Consider the following 24162-nt stretch of genomic DNA (forward strand, 5'->3'; position numbering starts at 1 on the left):
TTTAGCGCATGAAACAGTGGGAATGGTGCTCAAGCTTCTACTGATTACTTCTGAATGAAGACTTCAGTTATAACTATGGTGGTGTTTCATACCGTAATTGATCCCAGTACGTGGAACTTGCAAAGTGTACAGTTAACTGATCCAGAGTTTTGGTTACCTGGAAAGATTGATGTATTGCTAGGAGCAGACTCTTGTCCGCACATTCAAAGGTCAAGAACTATCTCCTTACGAGATGATCATCCCATGCTTCAAGAGACAGAACTAGATGGAATCATATCAGGTGAGTATCAAATGGTAGAGTACACAAATTTGTCACTGTGGCTGGTAATGTCGTGCTTTGTACAAAGTGACACGGATGCTCGAACACATTCAATTTTGGGAGGCAGAAGAATTACAAGTTACAACAACAAAAGAACAGGACAGTATGAAGCACATTTCACTGCACAAATGACGAAAGATTACGTAGGCAGATTCCTTGTCTGCCTTCCATTTCGCCAAGAGCAAGATCATTTAGGTGATTCTTTCCTCACTGCAGCAAACACTTCTCTCAGACAGAACAGAGTCAAACGAGAGAACTGAAGCTTAAGGGAAGCTACACTGACTCCATGAAGTGATACGATGACATTTGTAGGGAATCGTTTGTTAGAGATACAAGAAATCATATTAGCTGCAGTATGGAACCATGTACCTACTATGTAGAATCCAGTTCATCTTATATCAAGAGGAGCGTCTCCTACGGAACTCCAAGAAAACAGCCTTTTGTGGGAGAGGCCAGCCTGGCTTAAAGAAGACTCCACTTCATTGCCTGTAACTTACCTCTAACGATTTTGCATCTCAAGAGTTGCCACAAGAAAAGGCTAAAGTCCTCTATCACATCAGCGGAGCAATCGGAGAGGGTCTCATCTGTCAGTTCTCAAAATTATCATGATTGTAGCGGATAATGGCATATTGTCTTCGGTTTATTAATAACTACAAGACTGCAGAGGAAACAACAGTAATTGCTGAATGGTCTCACAATGAACTGCAGGACGTCTTGCTATGGTTTGTCAGAATAACACAACAAGCTGTACATGCAACAGAAATCCAACAGTCAGGGACCAACAGGCTAGTAGACAGTAATAGAAATCTCATATCACTGTATTATATCCTTGATGACATGAGATTACTTCAGGTTGGAGGCAGGCTACTAAATGCTTATCTGTCATATGAGGAGAAGCATCAACTCATACTGCCACTTCACCATCATCTCACGAATGTAATAGTAGAAGGTGAACATCGTCGTCTTCTGCACTGAGTGTCAACTGTTCCCTACAATTACAAAGGACAGTACTAAGTGAAAACTGGCTTGTGGCGATCCAAATTAAAGGAAAAGTGCTACTTTGGCCATATTTGTGTGCTTGGCGACATAGGCGGTGCATTTGCTGGTAGTTGGCAATATGACTGCTGATGTCTTCCTGTCAGCCCCTAGAAGATTTGTATCACCAAAGGTTAGGTGCCAAACCTGTACAGTGACAATGGGACTAACTTTTATCATGGCTAGTAAGAAACTCGCAGAGTTACAAGCTGCTATGAGCAGCCATTATGAGCATATGCAGGTGTAGCAGGATGCAAACCTACTTCCTCCGACACAATAACCATGTGCCTCTAACCATAATACCACACCGTACACATACAACACTCGGCATTTGTATCGTTTATCTTAGGCTCTCCTAAATGCTTTTTTTCCACTGGCATTTTGTTAACTGACATTTAATTGTAATAAATTGTACCAAGATTGACGCTTGTGGTAAATCTTTAATGCACCGTTGTCTTGAAACGGCATACTGTCATAACACACAGGTTATAGTATTATGGTATGCAGACAGTATATCATGGCAATCGACCACGATCGTAAACAAAAGAGAACTTGAACTGTCCCTGGGGTGAAGAGCTGTGCGAGGGAATGAGCCCCACCTCTATATCGAAGAGCTGCCATCCTACGTCCGCGTTCTGTACTTCCACGAAAGCGGAACTGACGTAAAGATCATAGGGATCGCTGACTTGTTATGTTGTGGTGAGAGCCACAATCGAATCCCATTGTGCACCAGGGTTAGTCTCTTCACTCATTACATAGTAAGAAAAAGAAAACAACAATCCAAAACACAAAGTAAATTTAAATACACAAAGCTAGTGACTACAGGACAAGTGTTTGCTGCGATTGGCAGTGGTAGTTCAGGCAACCGTAATTCAAAACATTTCGCACCTAAAACTGCCACAATATAGTGTCGGCATAATACGGAAGCAACATAATATGGATCAAATCTAATCTGGAGGCATCAAAGTAGCAAGCGAGGGCCCTCACATGACCAGAAAATGTTATTGGTTATTCTTGTTTCAGCTGAGCTGTCCCTAAAGATAACTGTTGTCACTTATATTTGACAGCATAGATCAATAGATGGCTTCCCTGCTCGTAAGTTGTCCTGATCACATGTATGCCTTTATTTACCAACCTGAACTATCCAAATGATACTGGAGTTTCTCGTGAGTACAATGAACAGTAAATTAGCAAATGTCATTATTGCTTTGATGGATTATACCATTCTAAAAAGGAAGAAATAAGCTAAAAGTCTCTCAAACCCTCATACTTGGTCAAGGGACCTGATCATCTTTGGCAAACATAAAAAGAATGTAATTTGTAAATATCATCAGCCTCTCATCCACTTTTTTGTATCTTCAACTCTCTTCACTTCCTTATGTGGGTATACTAACTACTGCTTCCCAATATATTTATTCCTTAATGAAATTTGTCATTAAAAATATATCACTTTTTCAAACGAACAGCTCAATTCATGGAATCAATACTAGAAATAAGAATAATCTTCACAAGGATTTAAAGTCACTTAGTCTTGTACAAAAAGGTGTGCATTATTCAGGAACACACATTTTCAATAACTTGCCAGCAGCCATAAAAAGCTTAACAACCAATGAAATTCAGTTTAAGAGAAGCCTAAAGGATTTATTGGTGGCCAACTCCTTCTACTCCATTGATGAATTTCTTAGTAAAACCAACTGATTTGTATATAAGTACAACATAACTTCTGCACAATTTCAGTGCAGTAATGTGTTCATTGAAAATTTGTGTGTGTGTGTGTGTTAGTATAATCTAACTTCTGCACCATTTCAGTGCAGTAATGTGTTCATTGTAAATAAGTATTACAGTAGTTGTATTACCTTATAAATAAATAAAAAACTTTTTTATTTTAAATTCAGTGCATTAGTATTTGTAAAATGACTCTTAGTGTTCATTAAAAAATGACGATCATTCCACTTAGGACCTGTGGAATGGTACATTAGCTTCTTTGTTTTAGTTGTAAATATTTGTCATGTATTGTTGTTTTTCTGACATGTTCCACATCCTGGAGGACCTCCTCACTACGGATCAATTGGAATGAAAGTAAATCTAATCTAATCTAATCTAATGAAGTGTAGTACTAAGGTTTGGTTATGCTGTATGTCAGCTGTAGCTTCCCTATTAGATGAACTTCTCATAAACTAAGTGTGTCTGATTATTATTTGTATTTATATAGTCCTTGTTTCTAATTTTAATTTTAACCACCTAGTCTATCATTTCACTGCCACAGCATCAGCTGTGGAGGGTCATATGAACGCCTGGTACCAGTTCTACACTATCTACAGCTCTCCAAATAACCCAGTGTATTCTTTTAAAAAAGTGATTTTTTTTTTGTCTAGTGTGATTATTTATCTGCCAATAGTGCGTTCAAAAGCGGAAGATACATACCACCTACAAGAATGTTAAAGAGACCTTTGCAGAAAAGAGAACCAACTGTATGAATATTAAGAACTCATATGGCAAAGAATGGCCATAATTCCAACACCAAAGAAAATGGATGGTGACAGGTGTGAATATTAAAAAACTGTCATTTTAATAAGTCATGCTTGCAAAATATTGACACAAATTATTAACAGAACAATGGAAAAACAGGTAGAAGCCTACCTTGGAGAAGATCAGTTCGGATTCCAGAGGAATGGAAGAACACCCACGGCAAACTGACCCTATGAATTACACTATGTGATCAAAAGTGTCTGGACGCCTGGCTGTAAATGACTTACAAGTTCATGGCACCCTCCATCGGTAATGCTGGAATTCAATGTGGTGCTGACCCACCCTTAGCCTTGATGACATCTTCCACTCTTGCAGGCATACGTTCAATCAGGTGCTGGAAGGTTTCTTGGGAAACGGGAGCCCGTTCTTCATGGAGTGCTGCACTGAGGAGAGGTATCGATGTCGGTCAGTGAGGCCTGGCACGAAGTCAGTGTTCCAAAACATCCCAAAGGTGAAAGGTGTTATACAGGATTCAGGTCAGGACTCTGTGCAGGCCAGTCCATCACAGGGATGTTATTGTCGTGTAACCACTCCACCACAGGGCGTGCATTATGAACAGGTGCTCGATCGTGATGAAAGATGCCACAACCATCCCTGAAGCGCTCTTCAACAGAGGGAAGCAAGAAGGTTTAAAACATCAATGTAGGCTTGTGCTGTGATAGTGCCATGCAAAACAACAATGGTGCAAGCCTCCTCCATGAAAAACGCGTACACACTGCAACACCACCGCCTCCAAATTTTACTGTTGGCACTACACACGCTGGCAGATGACGTTCACCAGGCATTCGCCATACCCATACCCTGCCATCAGATTGCCACATTGTGTACTGTGATTCGTCACTCCACACAACATTTTTCCACTGTTCAATCATCCAATGTTTACACTCCTTACACCAAGCGAGGCGTTGTTTGGCATTTACCGGCGTAATGTGTGGCTTATGAGCAGCCACTCAACCATGAAATCCAAGTTTTCTCACCTCCCGCCTAACTGTCATAGTACTTGCAGTGGATCCTGATGCAGTTTGGAATTCCTGTGTGATGGTCTGGATAGATGTCTGCCTATTAGACATTACGACCCTCTTCAATTGTCGGCAGTCTCTGTCAATCAACAGACGAGATCTGCCTGTACACTTCTGTGCTGTACGTGTCACTTCACGTTTCCACTTCACTATCACATCGGAAACAGTGGACCTAGGGATGTTTAGGTGTATGGAAATCTCGCATACACCTGACCACGTTTGAAGTCTTGTGAGTTCTGCTGAGCACTCCAATCTGCTCTCTCACGATGAAAAACGTATGTTTTTGGGTGTGTCTGGATACATTTGATCACATATTGTATCTTAGATGGCAGGTTAAAGAAAGGGAAATCTATGTTTATAGCATTTGTAGACTTAGAGAAAACTTTTATTAATATTGACTGGAATACACTCTTTGAAAATCCGAATGTAGGAGGGAGGAAAAGATTATATACAGCTCGTATGGAAACTAGACCAGAGTTATAAGAGTCGAAGGACGTGGAAGGAAACCAGTAGTTGAGAAGGGAGTGAGACAGGGTTGCAGCTTATCCTCGATGTTTTTAATCTGTACATTGAGCAACCAGTACAGGAAATAACGAAAAATTTGAGAATGGATTTAAGTTTCGGGAGGAAAAATAAAATGCATGAGGCTTGCCTGTGACATCATATTTCTGTCATAGATGGAAAAAGACACGAAAAAGCAGTTGAACATAATAGATAACGTCTTGGAAAACGGTTGTAAGATGAGCATCAGTAGAAGTTAAAGAAGGGTAATGGAATGTAGTCAAATTAAATCAGCTGATGCTGAGAGAATTTGATTAGAAAATGAGATACTTAAAGTCGAAGATAAGTTTTGCTATTTAGGCATCAAAATAACCGATGATGGTCAAAGTAGAGAGGAAAGAAAATGCAGACAGACTAATAACAAGGAAAGCATTTCTGCAAATGAGGAATTCTTTAACATCACATGTGAATTTAAGTGTTAGGAAGTCTTTTTCGTATGTATTTGTCAAGATTGTAGCATTGTACAGAAGTGATTCATGGATGATAAGCAGTTTAGATAGGCAGAGGATAGAAGCTTTTGAAATGAGTAGCTAAAGAAGAATGACGAAAATTAGATTGGTAGATCACATAAGTAATGAAGAGGAACTGAGTTGAAAAGGGGAGAAAAGAAATATGTGACAGAAATTGGAAAGAAAATTTGAGTTTAACATCCTGTCGAAACTGCAGACATTACAGAAGGAGCATAGGCTCAGATTACAGAAGGATGGGGAAGGAAATTGACCATGTCCATCTCAAACGAACCATCCTGGCATTTGCCTTGAGCGATTTAGCCAAATCATGGAAAACCTAAATCTGGATAGCTGGACAGGAATTTGAGCTGTAGTCCTCCCAAATGAGAGTTCATAGTGCTAACCACTGCGCTAGCTCACTCAGTAGCACAAACTGATTAAAAGAAGGGATCAGACGATAGGATGCATCCTGAGGCATAAAAGGAATAGTCAGTTTGGTAGTGGAGAGAAATGTGTGTGGGGGAGGGGGAGAGTAAAAATAAGCAGGTTCAAAAGTATGTAGGTTGTAGTAATTGTGCAGGGACGAAGAGGATTGCACAGGATGGACTAGCGTGAAGAGTTGTATCATATCAGTCTTTGGCTGGGAACTATAACAGTGATTTCACTAACGAGAAATTGGTCATACTGACTAATAAATGGTATCATGTATAACCCGCTAATGCCAGAGGAAGATGTTCACCTGTTGTTGGACACGTCGATCAAGAGAATGTTCTGAAAGGCGGCTGCAGCGGAGATGTCGCAGAGGCGGCAGCCAGGCAGCCGCATTGCCAGGTAGGCATAGCGCAGCCCATCGGCTGCCTTGCCCAGGTGGCTGAGCGCCGCACTTGCCTGCTCGCGTGTCAGCACCTCCTCTGGTTCCTCCTCAGGCACCGGCTCACCAGCTCCCACCTCTGTTGGAGTCCTGCACAGGCAAGACCAGGGAAACGGAATACCGTAGAGGGGCAATGCTGCGATGACAGCTAGGCAAACTGAACAACCCTATGCCATGTTTTATGTGATCAAAACCAAAATGGATGTGCTATAGGATAGTGGTAGATAATGGAAAGTAACTATGGGATAACATCCAATAGTTACAGTGAGAAACGAAATTACTCCTGATTATAGCGGGCAAATGGTGGACAAAAATTTGAAGACTCCAAAAACGCAACACGCCACCATGCCTAATACAATGTAGGAAAACCGTTGGCATTCAAAACAGTCGTTAGCCATCTTGGAATGGATAAATCAAGATGTCGTATGGTTTTCAAAGGATTCTTATAGCATTCTTCCTGCAAAACTGAGGCAATTTCAGGTAAAGGTGAGGGAGGAGGATAGCGATCACACACCCTTCTCTCCAAAGTAAGCTATAAAGGATCAATAATATTGAGATCTAGTGACTGCATTCGGCAGGTGAGCTGTGACAGTTCATCCTTGTGCTCGCAAAACCATTCCTGGACAATGTGAGCTCTGTGAAGAGAGGCGCTGTCATCTCGGAACACAGCATCACCATTGGGAAACAAAATATTGTAGCATGGCATGGACCTGATAAGCTAAAATGATCACATAATCCTTGGTAGGAATGCAACCTCACAGAGTAACCATGGGGCCCACAGACCTTCACAACATGGCTGCCCAAATCATCATTGAACACAGGCCATATTTCAAAATTGGGATGTAAACTCTGCCAGAAGTTGTAAACAGTGTGAAGCAAGACTTGTTCGACCATATCACTTTCTTCCATTGCTCGGTACCTCAAGTTTTATGATTTTGGCACCAAGTTTTCCTGTTAGGGGCATTTGCATCACTGACGAGTGGTATTAGAATTTCAGTTCACCCCGCTATTCCCTACTTAAAGAGCTCCTTTCGTGTTCTTAAGGCATTGAGAGGTTTCGCGAATGGGACATCCAATTTTGTACTGCCTTTTGTAGTGTCGTCTTATAATTTTGCGTCACAATCCTCTTCAGTGACTGTCTGTCATGAAAATTCAACACACACTTTTATTGTTGCCATATACTCCGGTTTTTCCAGATTTATCAGTTTTTTTTTTTTTTAATTTTGATACTCCATTTTATCTTTCTCCTGAGTTCGTAACTAGCCTTTTTTAAAGTTCATGTTCATGCAAAAACTTTCCTGAATTTCAGAAGCATTTTAAACACTAGGGAACCATAAGTAGCAGGGCAAAGCTGGCATCAGACCATTTTGTTAGTGCGGGTTGCCTACATCATGGGCAAGCAAACATTCAGAGGCAAACCAATTGTTCTCTTTTGATTGTCAGGTCCTTAAGCTGTTGTTCTGCTAAATGGATTATGAGTGCCTGGGAATAATCCATCCTTCCAAGAAAGCCCCCATCCATCCCCCTCCCATCCCTCTCCCACACCTCTCTGGGAACTCCCTTCGCCAATACAAGTACACTTCCAGGCCTGAATTATTAGAATAGCCACTCCCAATCTATCAGTTTGATTGACTAATTAATTAAATCGATCAATTAATTAACCCCACCTCTGTGGGAAATCCCCCAGCCCTCCCACAATCTGGAAACTGGCGAGAAAAGGACTCGACCTGTGCTGAAGATGAAGGATATCATGACAGGAAATTCAAATCAGTGTCAATTACATAGCAAAGGATATAGTGTTTATTTATAAAATTCAGTTTGCAGAGGTTGGATCTCTCTTTTATTTCGTGGGAAAAACTCACATCCAGCAACTACATGTCCTAATTAAGTAATTACATTGCTGCAGATTGAGATCTTGTCTTGTTGGAAAAAATTTTCATTGTGTGCTCACCATGACATGCAGTGATCGACTGAGCTAGTGCACAGTGTCACCACCAGAGGACGTTGCACATCCTTACCCCTCGCTCCCTCCCTCCCCACGTATCCCAGAAAAAAATTTGCAGGAAAAAGACTCACCCTGTGCTGCAGACAAAGGATCTCAAGCCACGAAATTCAAATCAGAGTCAGTAATATATTGCTATATATTCTTTAGTTAATCAGTTTGCAAGAGACAATGCTACCCCTCTTGGGTAGAATTCACAGCTGATCCCCACCACCACCACTCCCCATGACGTAGTAACTGTAATTACCTAGGAATGGAATGTATTACGGTACAGTAGTCACTGTTTGAGGTCTCCCACATGTGTGTCTATCGTCACGGCACTGCCACAAAGGTCAAAACGGCCCAATGTCCTAATTACAGATCATGTTACTAAATACCACCAAATAAAGACCAGATATCACCCTCCCTTCATCCCACAGTCCCCAAACAAAGCATCAAGTGGCACCATTCTGTTGATCGGCAAATACCAGACTCGCTTCTTGTCTCTGTCTCTCTCAAGGGGTCACAACCTGTTTGTCTTTCTGAACCAACATTTCCAAACATACAGACAGAGGTTTTCATCTCTCCTCAGAACACCATATTCCTATTGGCTAATGCCGGATACAAAGGGAGAGCTGACGCAATTTCGTTATCAGAAATAGAGTGAAATAATCCTTTTGCACTATCCTATCAAATTAATTGTTTAACAGTTTACAGGAGTCAAATGGATAGCTTAAAACACTCACCACCACCTTACAGTGATCTTCTTCATAAGAAAACATATTTTCATCACATGAGTATCACATGTAAACGTTAAGCAAATCAAGCAGTGAAATCTCCATCACAAATAGATCATAGCTCCAAATATATCTGAGGTCTTGCATGGACATACATTTGAGAACACAAACGCTCTGCTCCACCACAACGTTTCCATCTAAGCATACCTGGTGAAAACAAATCCTACCAATCACACAAATTCGTGATCGAGAAACGCCCATCCATGCCAGCTGCTAAGGAGGCCCAGAACAGCAACAGCTATGCCAGGAGCTGCATGCCTATCTTCCGGCATCCACACCCCTGTCATACCGAATGCTCAGAGGTTAGAGCAACTGTCACCAAGCAGTCAACCAATCAATTTACATAGGGGGGGGGGGGCTATAATCACCCACCGCAAACATCTGTCATGTTGAATTTTCTCTTATACAACACACAAGTCTGTTTCTGCCACTGGTCACCCGCTGCACTGGTCACTTCACCAGCCCCAGCTGGCCTGGGCTATATCATCCACCACAAACATCTGTCATGTTGAATCTTCTCTTATACAACACACATGTCTGTTTCTGCCACTGGTCACCTGCTGCACTGGTCACTTCACCAGCCCCAGCTGCCCTGGGCAAGACCACACAGGTCGGCACATTCTTTGAAACTAACAGCCTGTCACACACTGATCTAATCCATTACTTCTGGTTGCCAAAGCCTTGTGACCACACCTGCCACTAGTCCCGGTACCCTCCAAAACAAACAGCTGCATTTGGATGTATACAGTAGCTCTAACCAATTCCACCCCAACATAGACCCCAGTCTAAAATACATTTTACCGAATCCGAGAGAACCATGTTGTTGGTCATTCACCTCTAATTTCTCATGTGAAATATAGATTTCTCCCTTTTATACAAGTTATTTACAAGGACAAGAAATCGATGCATACACACTCTTTCACATCACTAAAGTATCGTTACTTGTTGTGAAAACTCTGTAACAGTATGGCATGGGCTATATTTCCTCTAAGTATTTTCTCATCAGGTAGAAATATATTTTCTAATCAGCTTGATATCTGTTACACCCTGCATCACAGGACTATAATAGTAAACTCATTTGTGGTTCATGACAGGGTGCTAAGATCTATCTCTTCCATAGGATGCCCCCTTACTTTCGAACACCCCTTAAAACAACCAAATGCCTCATAACGTACAAAGTCTCTTAATGTAATAAGACAGAGAAGCTGTAAATATCAGGTTTATACTACATATCACTTTATAAATTCGGCAATACATCTGATTTTATTACGATAACGTTTCTACCTGTGTAGGTGGAAGATTGAAATTTGCGTTGAAAGATATCGCCACAACGAAAAAAACGCCGGATTACCACTTCAAGTGCCGGCCAGGGTGGCCGAGCGGTTCTAGGCGCTACAGTCTGAAACTGCACGACTGCTACGGTTGCAGGTTCTAATCCTGCCTCGGGCATGGATGTGTGTGATGTCCTCAGTTTAGTTAGGTTTAAGTAGTTCTAAGTTCTAGGGGACTGATGACCTTAGCAGTTAAGTCCCATAGTGCTCAGAACCATTTTTGAACCACTCCAAGTCAATAATCAAATTGATAGGCCAATTAATTAAACTGATCATGAGAATCACTTGCAGTTGCAGTGCTTTTGCTCTGTTTTCAGTATGTGTGTATCTGTGCATGTGTCACGGACGGTTCCCATGACCCAGAATAGACCCAAGCTAGTGTTTGAGTGTGGATCAAAATGTACAAATGTGTGTGAATTCCGAAGGGACCAAACTGCTGAGGTCATCAGTCCCTAGTCTTACACACTATTTAAACTAACTTAAACTAACTTATGCTAAGAACAACACATACCCCCAATCCCCAAGGGAGGACTCGAACCTCAAGTGGAAGGGGAGTGTGGATCCACCATACGTTATATCTGGAGTAATATTCAGATACAGATCCACAATATGATATGTCTGAGGTAGGGTTTGTAGGTGGATCCACCATGCATTATATCCGGAGTGATGTTCAGAGGCAGATCCACCATACGCCATGTCTGGGACAGGACTCGATGGTTAGTCCACCATGAGTCACATGCGGAGATGTATTAGACACAGATGTCTGCAGGAGAAATGGGTCATGGGAGCCATCAGTAACATGCACAGACATAGATATACCTAAAACAGAGCAAACTCAGTGCAGCTGTAGAATATTTGGTTGGAGGTGACTGGATGCATTCGAGTACAGTGCTACATTACAAAAAAAAAAATGGGTCTGAGCACTATGGGACTTAACATCTATGGTCATCAGTCCCCTAGAACTTAGACCTACTTAAACCTAACTAACCTACGGACATCACACAACACCCAGTCATCACGAGGCTACACTACACAGTCCGACCAGGAAAATAGTGCATTTGCACTAGGTGTTGACAACTGTATTAGATTTACAAGCAATTTTACACTACATGGCGAGAAGTGATGTCATGATCGCTTGGGCTGAAGTGACACAAAAAAGATAAAATTACAAAAAATGGCCGAAAATAAGTATAAATTGAGGGGAAATACGCCAAATTGTGGGAAAAATTGAGGGGAAATGAGGAAGTACTTGCATGGTGCAGCAAAATTCTTGTACATGGTAACGAGTACGTGAAAGCATGCGAAATACGAGAAAAAGTTGACATGAAAGCACCAGGAACCAGGGAAATAGTCATTTTTCGTCGACAGCGATAAGAGCGTTGAAACAGAATGTATAACGTGGTTGACCACCAAATGTAGATAAATAAATTTATGTATGTTGTATCATGTGCCCAGGTGTGACCCCAAAGTTATCATCAACATCTTATAAATTTTTATAAAGTGTCCTTAGGTAAAAAGCGTTGCATTACCAGGTGGGATGATTGCAATATACAACTACAGAATGGATCGCGTGTTTGACTCTGTGCAAGACTGTTTAAGAGTTTCAGACCCTAACAATCAGTTTTTACAATTTGCCAGTCACAACCACGTGGTGTCAGCTAGCAAATACCTTACAGAACAGTTGCTGTATAGTTTTTTAACAACATTCTATTGTATGTCTATTGAGGTAATAATGATACATGCAAGTTGACTGTTGTCTTTGATGCTTTCTTGGAAAAGAGAACCATATGTATTAAAGGATCTGCTTTAAAGGATGTTAGAAAGTAAATGCAGTGATCGGCTGAGAGGGTTTGTAAGGAAATATGATTTAATGGAAGATTGATGATGCATTCTAGAGAAAGGGACATGTTCCCGCACGTCATTTATCACGCATTTAACCATTTTTCCGTTGTTCTCAGGGTGCATCAACTCTGTGGTATAACTTGCGATCGACTTATATACAACTGCGTGTCCTGTGTGTGATTTAGAGCGCTATCTACCTGCAATCGTTAACAGCAAACGTCTCCACACCACTGTCAGCAGAGAGCATCCAATGCATGTATGATGAATCTTACTCATCGATGGAAAAACTATTTCAGCATCCTTCAATAGACGAACGAAGCTGTATGCAAAGTACTTCATTTCTCTGTCACATCTTGGGCATAAATCGAGTCCTCAGTTTCATATTGGTACAAAGCGATTGTTACTATACTTTTGACGTTCGCTCTATCCAAAATCATGCATGTGGGTGATCATGGAGAGGGCAAGTCTGAGGATTTTTAGTAGGTTCGTATATAAGATATGCAAATATTTTCGTAGAAAATCAAACATCACATGGGTATGTCAGCAATATGACCATGTACATATTGAAAACCGTGGAAAAAATACGAGAAATGACATAAAATCGGTAAAATTCGAGGATATCTGGCTTAATCACCAAAAATTGATGTGAAATACGTAAAAATGAGGGAAATATGGTGAAATGTGTAAAGTCGCGAAAACATACTAAAATTGCTGAAACTGAATGAGAATACATAAAATTAGAGGAAAATACCATGGAATGATTAATGAACAGAATCAGTAAAATTGCATGTTCTGGAGGAGGAGAGTAGACTGATGCTAAAATATGCCTTAGAGGAGGCGTGGCGTCAAGGAGAAACGGCGATGTTATTCCGCACATGTCCAATACAATCTAACATCGGACCATGACTTGCATGTGCAAAAGGAAGGTTACTAGGGGCAGTGGTTCAACTGTGATAAGGCTGTCACATCCCCTCTGGCTTCTGATTGTGGTGTTTAATTCCTCGTAAGATATCACTGCAGCTTCATGTGCATTTTCGATGCCGTCAGTCATTTTATAGCGTCGTTGTGAACATATCATAATTTCCGAACTGTAATCGGGTTTGAACTTCATTAACAGGAGGCGTCATACACCTCTGGAAACCTACGTAGTGTTTGTAACACAAAGAATCGATGTTTTCTTTGGTGTGCACATAGTAGTTTTATCACTTTACCGTTTGTCACCATAATTTATTGTAGAGAAACTTGTAGGAAGAACGTATGTCATGTGCTGGAACTATATTCCTTACATTGGATTATTGACAGCATTGCATTTCATACCCTAGTATTAAGAGTGTTTAAGTGTACAGCCGTTTAGCTTTTGGAACGTGTTTGTGTTTGACGATCATTTTTCTCTTTCCCATATCTTCTTGGTACGGACACCAAACACTAGAATTGACAGCGCAGTTGATTTATGTAAAATGTTTCCAACTCCATCTATCTGGAGCTTCGTCATGAGTAAAACTGCACATTTCTTCTTAACTGTCTGTTATATCATCACAACACTCTCACTTCTACTACACACGAACTAGAGTGCTAACCTCCTCAACAATCGCGCATCTGGCGAGGTCTTGTGCACTTGGATGGGCACTGTGAGTAAGATTGGTGCGGAACAGTCTTCGCAGAACAGCAGTCACTGACTCAGCTTGCTCTGTTCCTTAATGAGACGTGGAGTGTAGCACATATAATATCCTCTTACTTCTGGTCAGCTGCAAATTAAATTGGTGACAGTGTTGCAGGGAGAGTTGGTGAAAGACAATGAGGGGAGACTTTTCTGTCTCTAACTTTATCCTAAGAATGTGAGAATGCTCTGTGATTCCCATTCACAAACAGAAAGATGGGTAATCGAAATCGTAAATTATGCACTACGATCAAAGCGCTAGAAGTATGTAGATCAGTATAGAACACTGTCTGGCACACTTTGTTATATATATTCGAGGATAACGGTGAATGGACGTACTGCACAGTCATTTATCTATGTTCACATCTACTACATGGTACTCACTAAGTAGTAGAGGGGTGGTTTAGCGATGATTCACAAACTGATAATCGTGCTGTTGTGTCACTGGTCGACATTGAAATTACGGAAAAAATGGTAAAATTGCTAAAACTGATCACACTGTCAACTGTGGTGCTTATTGCACAATGTTGCCCCATATCGACAGTGTCCTTTCCGTCCCATCCACCCACTGGTACGCTGTTGATTACCACGTAATGATTGACTGATGCCACTTGGGTGAGATGTTAGAGAGTGTTGGTGGGAGCAACACCTCCTGGAGATGGTCTGCACGAAACCGTGCATACATGGCTGCAATATGAGGAATCAATCGAAACGGAACACAGAGACATCTGCTACTACATCGTTGTGAAAGATGAGTTTAAGTGTAGAGGTTACCAATGACCTTTGGAAATGTTCCACAATGCCGCAAAACTCATCCAGTTTCCATATGTTGCTATGTCTTCCACATTGTTGTCAATAAGAAACACCACCTCTGTCTTTAATTTCAATCATCCTGTTTGTTGGGGGAGCAGCAGCATAGTTTACACCAAGCAATGTCTTGCTTTCACTCAGAGCCAATGGATCAAAAAGCGTTATTGTCAGTTTAGAACCTGACACAGACCCTGAACTCGTGGTGGAGAAAACAAAATACACTCCTGGAAATTGAAATAAGAACACCGTGAATTCATTGTCCCAGGAAGGGGAAACTTTATTGACACATTCAAAAAATGGCTCTGAGCACTATGGGACTCAACATCTTAGGTCATAAGTCCCCTAGAACTTAGAACTACTTAAACCTAACTAACCTAAGGACATCACACACACCCATGCCCGAGGCAGGATTCGAACCTGCGACCGTAGCAGTCCCGCGGTTCCGGACTGCAGCGCCAGAACCGCTAGACCACCGCGGCCGGCTATTGACACATTCCTGGGGTCAGATACATCACATGATCACACTGACAGAACCACAGGCACATAGACACAGGCAACAGAGCATGCACAATGTCGGCACTAGTACAGTGTATATCCACCTTTCGCAGCAATGCAGGCTGCTATTCTCCCATGGAGACGATCGTAGAGATGCTGCATGTAGTCCTGTGGAACGGCTTGCCATGCCATTTCCACCTGGCGCCTCAGTTGGACCAGCGTTCGTGCTGGACGTGCAGACCGCGTGGGACGACGCTTCATCCAGTCCCAAACATGCTCAATGGGGGACAGATCCGGAGATCTTGCTGGCCAGGGTAGTTGACTTACACCTTCTAGAGCACGTTGGGTGGCACGGGATACATGCGGACGTGCATTGTCCTGTTGGAACAGCAAGTTCCCTTGCCGGTCTAGGAATGGTAGAACGATGGGTTCGATGACGGTTTGGATGTACCGTGCACTATTCAGTGTCCCCTCGACGATCACCAGTGGTGTACGGCCAGTGTGGGAGATCGCTCCCCACACCATGATGCCGGGTGTTGGCCCTGTGTGCCTCGGTCGTATGCAGTCCTGATTGTGGCGCTCACCTGCACGGCGCCAAACACGCATACGACCATCATTGGCACCAAGGCAGAAGCGACTCTCATCGCTGAAGACGACACGTCTTCATTAGTACCTCCATTCACGCCTGTCGCGACACCACTGGAGGCGGGCTGCACGATGTTGGGGCGTGAGCGGAAGACGGCCTAACGGTGTGCGGGACCGTAGCCCAGCTTCATGGAGACGGTTGCGAATGGTCCTCGCCGATACCCCAGGAGCAACAGTGTCCCTAATTTGCTGGGAAGTGGCGGTGCGGTCCCCTACGGCACTGCGTAGGATCCTACGGTCTTGGCGTGCATCCGTGCGTCGCTGCGGTCCGGTCCCAGGTCGACGGGCACGTGCACCTTCCGCCGACCACTGGCGACAACATCGATGTACTGTGGAGACCTCACGTCCCACGTGTTGAGCAATTCGGCGGTACGTCCACCCGGCCTCCCGCATGCCCACTATACGCCCTCGCTCAAAGTCCGTCAACTGCACATACGGTTCACGTCCACGCTGTCGCGGCATGCTACCAGTGTTAAGACTGCGATGGAGCTCCGTATGCCACGGCAAACTGGCTGACACTGACGGCGGCGGTGCACAAATGCTGCGCAGCTAGCGCCATTCGACGGCCAACACCGCGGGTCCTGGTGTGTCCGCTGTGCCGTGCGTGTGATCATTGCTTGTACAGCCCTCTCGCAGTGTCCGGAGCAAGTATGGTGGGTCTGACACACCGGTGTCAATGTGTTCTTTTTTCCATTTCCAGGAGTGTATATGGCAGTGTACAAAGCTGTAGACATACACTGCCTGGATATGTTACAGCAGAAAAAAATAAATGTATCAAACAACAACGCAGATACCTCTCTTACGATTGATAGTTTGTGGCATTTGGTCCTCCTACAGGTGACGAAATTTTACACTGGTCTGTATAAGCGACTTCACCTGTTAAAGTTTGGCCAGCTCTTTATATAGTTTCACGGTTCTGTCATGTGGCGTCCAATAATAATAATAATAATAATAATAATAATAATAATGTGGCAAGCGAGCGAGATTTTCCCGTCCAGGCGACCCTGGTTCGAGACGCGCCTATGCTACTTTTGTTTCCTTTTTTTCAAATACCTGTTTTAATTTAATCATGAAAATTCCGCAAGGAATTGATTAAAAGGAATTACAAGCCTCTATAAATCAAAATTACACACTGAATGTCAAATTTTGTTTCAATCTTTTGCGTTTTGCATTCGTATATGTTCGTGTTGTCGAAAGTACAAATGACTCGGCTACTCGCTCACTTACCACAACCGTGAAACTTTTCTGTTCATAAAGAACTGCCCAAACTTTAACAGGCAATATTTCAAAACCGAGGCGGCATTGGCACCTACAATTTTAGTGTGAGATAGGCGCCTACCCACACTATAAGCAGGCGAAGTGGGAGCTCATAACTCGATGCACCTCCCAGAAGGTCCCCTCGTGAGTTCTCTACTGGGTGACTTTAGTGGAATTTTTATAGTTCGTAGTTTTTATCTTTGAATGGTAGAAAATAACGATAATAGAGAGAATGTTTGGGTGACAAGACATGAATGAAATGTGAGAGATGCATATCTCCTTCAGACTGCAGCACGCGTATGTAGTTTTCGGATGCACAGCAATGCAGCTGTAAAATCTTTGCCCTTCTTCCAGTTCCTGTACGATGTGGAGTCTCCCTAATTTTCCTGATAAGAAACAACACCATAACTGTTTGCACTGTTTTTTCTACTACCTCATGTTGCAGGAGAAAGCTTCATTTGGTGTTGGCCTTTCACACGGTACACAGTTGGTAGAGCTGTGACAACATGTTCCCATTTCCACTGAGTGGTCAAAACACGGTCCTGTTGCATTAACGCAGCTCACCCTGTTTCTCCACAGGATCCAGAAGGTGGCAGATACAGCGCTGTCTGCTCAGCTCCGACTTAAATTGGAATAATCACATGGACACAACGGCAGGGAAGGCGGGACAGAGACTTAGCAAGTCACAAGATGCAGAGAGGTTGTTTAAAACCACTTTGGAGTTTTACTGTAGCATACAGGTGTGAAAAAGGTGACTAGTTTCAAGATATGAGTTTTGCTGGAGTTTTGCTGTATGGGTTCGTTAGCAGATTGGTTGGAAAAAGATTGCTTGTTTAGAGATATGAGAGTGCCACGAATATGATTAACTAGTTGCTGTAATCATTAAAAGAAGTCTCCATAGGATCCAATGCAAGTATGTGGTTGAATGGAGAAACTTGATTCTAAATAGCAGACAGCATTTCTACCAGAAAGCGTAACACTATCAGCGACTTATGTGTGTACCTGTAGAACCAAGACCACTTTTTGCTCAGGGTGATGCTGACATAGTCATTTAGATCATGCTTTAATAGCACGCTCCTTACGCAAATGTTTGTTCCCAGCAATAGAATCCTTTGGTGGTCAACTCCAAATGTCGGTTCTCAATAACGTTCCCCAAAAAGAACATTGTCTTCCCTCCAGCTACCTGGCTGCAGAAAGAAAAAAAAATTGCTCGTCAAGCAAAGTGACTCTCATAATCAATGTAATTAACTAGCCAATTAATTTGATATCAATGATGTGCTGTCTGGCGGGTGGAAGTCATGGCTAGTGCACCACGGGTATGATTATTGAGTTAGAGTGGTAATCAGGCGTTCTATCCTTGCGGTGATATCTTTTAACGAAAGTCTTCCACCTACACAGGGAGACACGATATCGTAATAAAATCAGATGTATCACCGAATTTATAAAGTGATACGTAGTATAGACCTGATATTTACAACTTCTCTGTCCTATTACCTTAAGAGACTTCGTATGTGACGAGGCATTTGGTTGTTTTAAGGAGTGTTCGAAAGTGAGAGGGCATCCTATGCAAGAGATAGATCTTCGCACCCTGTCATGAGCCAAAAATGATTTTAATATTCTAGTCCTGTGATGCAGGACATAACAGATATTAAGCTGATTAGAACAGATTTTTTTCTACCTGATGAGAAAAAAATTGGAGGAAATGTAGCCTATGTTATACTGTTACAGGGTTTTTACAAGTAGCGATATTTTAGCGATGTGAAAATGCGTGTTTGCACCGATTTCTGTCTACATTTCACATGGGAAATTTGAGGTGTATGGTCGACAACACTGGATTGGGTAAAGTTTATTTTTTAAACTGGGCGTCTATGTCAGAGTGGAAATGGTTAGAGCTACTGCATACATCCAAGTGGCAGCTGTTTGTTTTGCAGTGCACCTAGGCTGGTGGCAGGTGTGGTCATGAGGCTTGGTGACCGGAAGTAATGGATTAGCTCACCCTGTGACAGGGAGTTAGTTACAAAGAAAGAGCCAATCTGTCTGATCTTGAAAGTTCCTGGCAGATTAAAACTGTGTGGCGGACGGAGACTCGAACTCGGGACCCTTGCCTTTCGCGGGCAAGTGCTCTACCGACTGAGCTACCCAAGCACGACTCACGCCCCGTCCTCACAGCTTCAATTCTGCCAGTACCTCGTCTCCTACCTTCCAAACTTTACAGAAGCTCTCCTGCGAACCTTGCAGAACTAGCACTCCTGAAAGAAAGGAGTTCGAGTCTCGGTCCGGCACACAGTTTTAATCTGCCAGGAAGTTTCATATCAGCGAACACTCCGCTGCAGAGTGAAAATCTCATTCTGTCTGATCTTGCGCATGGCACCAGAGGTTGGTGAAGTGACCAGTATGCTGGGTGATCAGCGACAGAAGCGGATGTGTGTGTTGCGTGAGAGATGTTTCAATATAAGTGGAGTTTGCATTGGACGATTATACCCCCCAGTGTGCGATTTGCAGGGGGGGATGGGGGGGGGATTTCCCCCCCCCCTCTGCATCAGACCATCCCTTCCTCTGGTTTTAGTTTATGCATCCCAACCTGGGATGTTTATTTCCCACGCACTGGAGTAAAACTTTACATATAATTTAAATTTGTGGAGCCGAACTCTGAAAGTTTTTAATACAGTCTTACTATTAATACTATTAATGTGTTTGCTTATTAATTTTGAAAAAGTGTTATGTAGTAGTTAAGCATTTCAAAACATTTAGAACTAAATCATCATTCTCATGTTGTCATTGTTGCTTTCGTCTAAGGTGCGTCATCCGTTTACTTGCGAGCTTGCGAGGGAAGTAGTGTGTCAGTCATACCGCAGCAGTCGTACCGCAGAGTTGGGTGAGCTGGGGACTGAAATTCCCACCCCGGGCCCTGACACAGGGTGTTGACCGGCCCGGTACCTGTGCGAACATTTACCGTTAGGCCACCTTTTGGCAACGGTATGGCGCGGAGTAACGCGCCTGGGACGAAAGCACACATTACTAAATAACGCACCATCGTCTGCTTCTAGTTCCTAGGATACTACTTCGTGGACCTTCTTTAAATACTCTTCTCTTCGACCATCGTTTTCTTTTCCTTTGGTTTTCATTTCCGTTGTTAGCTGCATGTGCAAGTACCAAGTAGGCCGCCGCTGCGATACTTTACGATCCTTTATACTGCAAGACCGACACACGTGTGGCACAAATCCTGTTGCTTTGGTATAAATTAACCTGCCGCATGCAACACACGCCGCAGGATGTTGCCTGTTGTAGCATGCTACAAGATGATGCACACCACATTTCCGTAGCATGCCACAATGTTGCAAGACGTCGCCCCAACGTAAACGTGGCTTTAGAGCCAGGTCTGTATTGTATGGTGGATGTGATGTGTTGCATGCGAAACTAAAACCTGCCATCAGATCCAAACGTCATGGAAAACTGTGAAGAGGTGTCATCCTGCAACAAGATAACTCTCGCCCACATTCTGCCAAACGGACAGCCGACGCAATAAAGGAGTTGAGATTCGAGGTGCTGGCTCCAAGCGATTTTCACATGTTTGGACCCTTAACGGAAGCACTATAGGGAAGAAGATTTGAATGTGATGAAGACGTCATTGTTGCGGTGCAAAATTGGTTACAGATTCAACCGAATAACGTATTTTCTGATGAAATTAAAAAAAGCTCTTAAAACGTCGGGAAAACTGCATTGAAGTCCAGGGAGGTTACGTAGAAAAATAACGCACGTTTCAGTTTTCTATCATCAGAATAAGTACAGCTTTTCACAAATGTGCCTTTACTTTTTGAATTCCCGTCGCATACCTGTACGTAGATGATTTTGTAAATAAACTTTACCTATAATGCACTTTTAAAGATATAACAAGGGATGGCTTTTCTGATAGTGCATACGCGTGAATAATGAGTTTCGGCATTAACGTCTATTTATAAATAACTGTTTAACGATGGATAACGCCACGGTCCAAGCTAGTAACATATGTAATGATACTAACCCCCTAAGACATCCCCCCACTGGTAAAAGCACAAATCGCACGCTTGGTATTACCCCCCCACCCCCCATGTAAACTGATCGGCTGACTGCTTGGTGACAGTCGCTCCAACCTCTGAGCTTTTGGTATGGAGGCTTGAGTATGCTGTGGGTAAGCATGCCACTGCCGGCATGGGCGGTGTGGGTGTGGGTCTCTCTCCCAGGTGGCATGGATGGTGCTGCCCTGCAGTCGGCAGATGGCGTGCACTTCGTGATTGCAACTTTGTGTGATCGGTAGGATCTCTTTTTTCACCATATGTGTTTGGGTGGAAACATTGTGGAGGAGGAGAGAGTTTATGTTCTCAAATTTCGGTGCATACAAGACCTTGGATATGATTAACGCTCCACTCTACTTCTTCTGCAAATTTCATTATTTCATTTGCATAATGTATGCGTGTGATACTCAAACGTTGAAAATATGTTTTATTACGAAGAACTATCATTGTAAGGTGGAGGTGGGTGTTTTAAGCGATATATTTGACTCCTGTAAATGGCTAAACAATTAATTTGGTAGGGTAGTGCAAACAGATTGTTGCACTCTATTTTTGGTATTGAAATTGCGTCAACTCTGCCTTCGCTTTTTTTTATCAACAAAACAATGGAGATCAGTTACAGCATTACCAAATAGCAAACAATGAAGTGTCAATATGGTTCAAATGGCTCTGAGCACTACGGGACTTTTAACATATGAGGTCATCAGTCCCCCTAGAACTTAGAACTTCTTAAACCTAACTAACCTAAGGACATCACACACATCCATGCCTGAGTCAGGATTCGAACCTGCGACCGTAGCAGTTGCATGGTTCTGGACTGAAGTGCCTAGAACTGCTCGGTCACTGGTGCCGGCAATGGAGTTTCACATGACGGCAAGGTAAAGGCTACATTCACATTATGTCTGAGACAATTTCCCTTTCAGCTTGGACGATTTTTAGTTTTACCCAATAGTATCGCTTTTTGATTGCACTTGTTTTACATGTATGTACAATGCTGAGCCAAAACATTATGACCATTTGCTTAATAACTTGTTTGTCCATCTTTGGAACGAAATACATAACTGATTCTGTGTCTCAGAGATCCGACAGTTTGTTGGTAGGTTTGTGGAGCTATGTGGCATTAGATGTCTATGCACAGGTCAGGTAATTCGCGTAAATAACACGTCAAAATTTGCATATGCGGTGATGGCACCCAACAACAATATTAGGGCAAAGTGGGCATCATATCACTCAGTATTGTTGCCAGATTTATTCAAGATGGCGGCCATATATGTGGCAACATTGCAGTGACTTCATGGAGGGAAGTTCAAATATTGGCAGGAAAATAGGTCAATGGGGCTAGCTCAACTAACCTAACTACCCATCCCTCCCCTCTCCTCACCCTCCTCCCTTTCCCCTCCCCTCCCCCATCACGAAATTGGCAGGAAAAGCACTCAGTCTGTGCTGGGCTGCCAAAGAGGACGGATGTAAGTTTTTACTTTGCATGCATTGATCCCCTCTCCTTCCCATCTGGAAAATGGCAGGAAAAGGACTCAGTCTGTGCTGGGCTGCTGGTTAGGATGGACGTAAGTATGCACTGTTTTCTCAAACAATTTGAGTTGTCAGAGTCAGTAGGTCCATTCAGTGTGCTCACCATGAGGTCCGGAGTCCAACTGACCTATGTCAAAGCACCACTACCAGAGGGCACTGTCGCCCCTCCCCCTCGCCTATCCTGTGACGTAATCCATGATGGCGTTCTTGGGACTCACTCTGTGTGTAGGTGCTGGACTGGGAAGGCGGAGATAATTGCTTACTGTGTCCAATGGATGTGATGTCTGTGCTGGAGGAGGAGTTTAATGGGAATATTACCTGTAATTATGCATCTGAGGACCGTGTGGATAGCAATGATATTTGGTGAAAATGAATAAGCTTCATAAAATAATGAAGATGCAGCAGGATCGCAGCACACTTGTGAAACCATCCCAAAGACACTTCGCGCGTTTTTGTGAGAAATAGCCAGGTCTTTGAGCACGAGGTGCTTCAATAGTTATTAAATCCAAATGAATATTTCTCTAAATACATTGTCAAAAAAGATCATTGCACAGTAGTTTGACTCAATTTTTCGATGTATACCGCCGCACTTCAACACATGCCCTAAAAAAAATCGTGGCACATTTGTGAAACCTCCCTGCGACACTTCACATGCTTTTATGGGAAACAGATCCAGAAACCGACATCAGCCACAATATCTGACTTCACACGTCAAAACGGTGATACTTGGAAGTCGAAATAAATATCTCTCTAACTCTTAACAGACGATTACCACTTTTTGAGTTTTAGCTGCTAGTTTGAAGGCACTGCCAGAAGGAGAAACTTTTCCCAGTCTACTTTTTCTGAATCGGTGAGTAGGCTTAGTTTATATTTGTTGCTACTGGACTCAGGGACATAATTTTCCTCACTTCCAGAAGCGCACGCTAGTGTCAAAGCACAGACGGTAAAATCAGAAAAATTCCAAGCAATCTCCTACAAACGAGAA

The 24162-nt window shown here is 42.8% G+C and overlaps 1 protein-coding gene across 1 annotated transcript in view; it reads right to left on the bottom strand.

Moving 5' to 3' along the window:
• The window catches only part of LOC126252174 (leucine-rich repeat-containing protein 23-like), a 118160-nt gene that overhangs the window by 22362 nt on the left and 71636 nt on the right, over positions 1-24162 (bottom strand). The window contains exon 2 of the mRNA XM_049953043.1: positions 6652-6873. Within this exon, the coding sequence (XP_049809000.1) occupies positions 6652-6873 (222 nt within the window). The remainder of the gene's footprint in view (positions 1-6651; positions 6874-24162) is intronic.

This window comes from Schistocerca nitens, chromosome 4, assembly GCF_023898315.1.
Source record: "Schistocerca nitens isolate TAMUIC-IGC-003100 chromosome 4, iqSchNite1.1, whole genome shotgun sequence".
NCBI lineage: Eukaryota > Metazoa > Arthropoda > Insecta > Orthoptera > Acrididae > Schistocerca > Schistocerca nitens.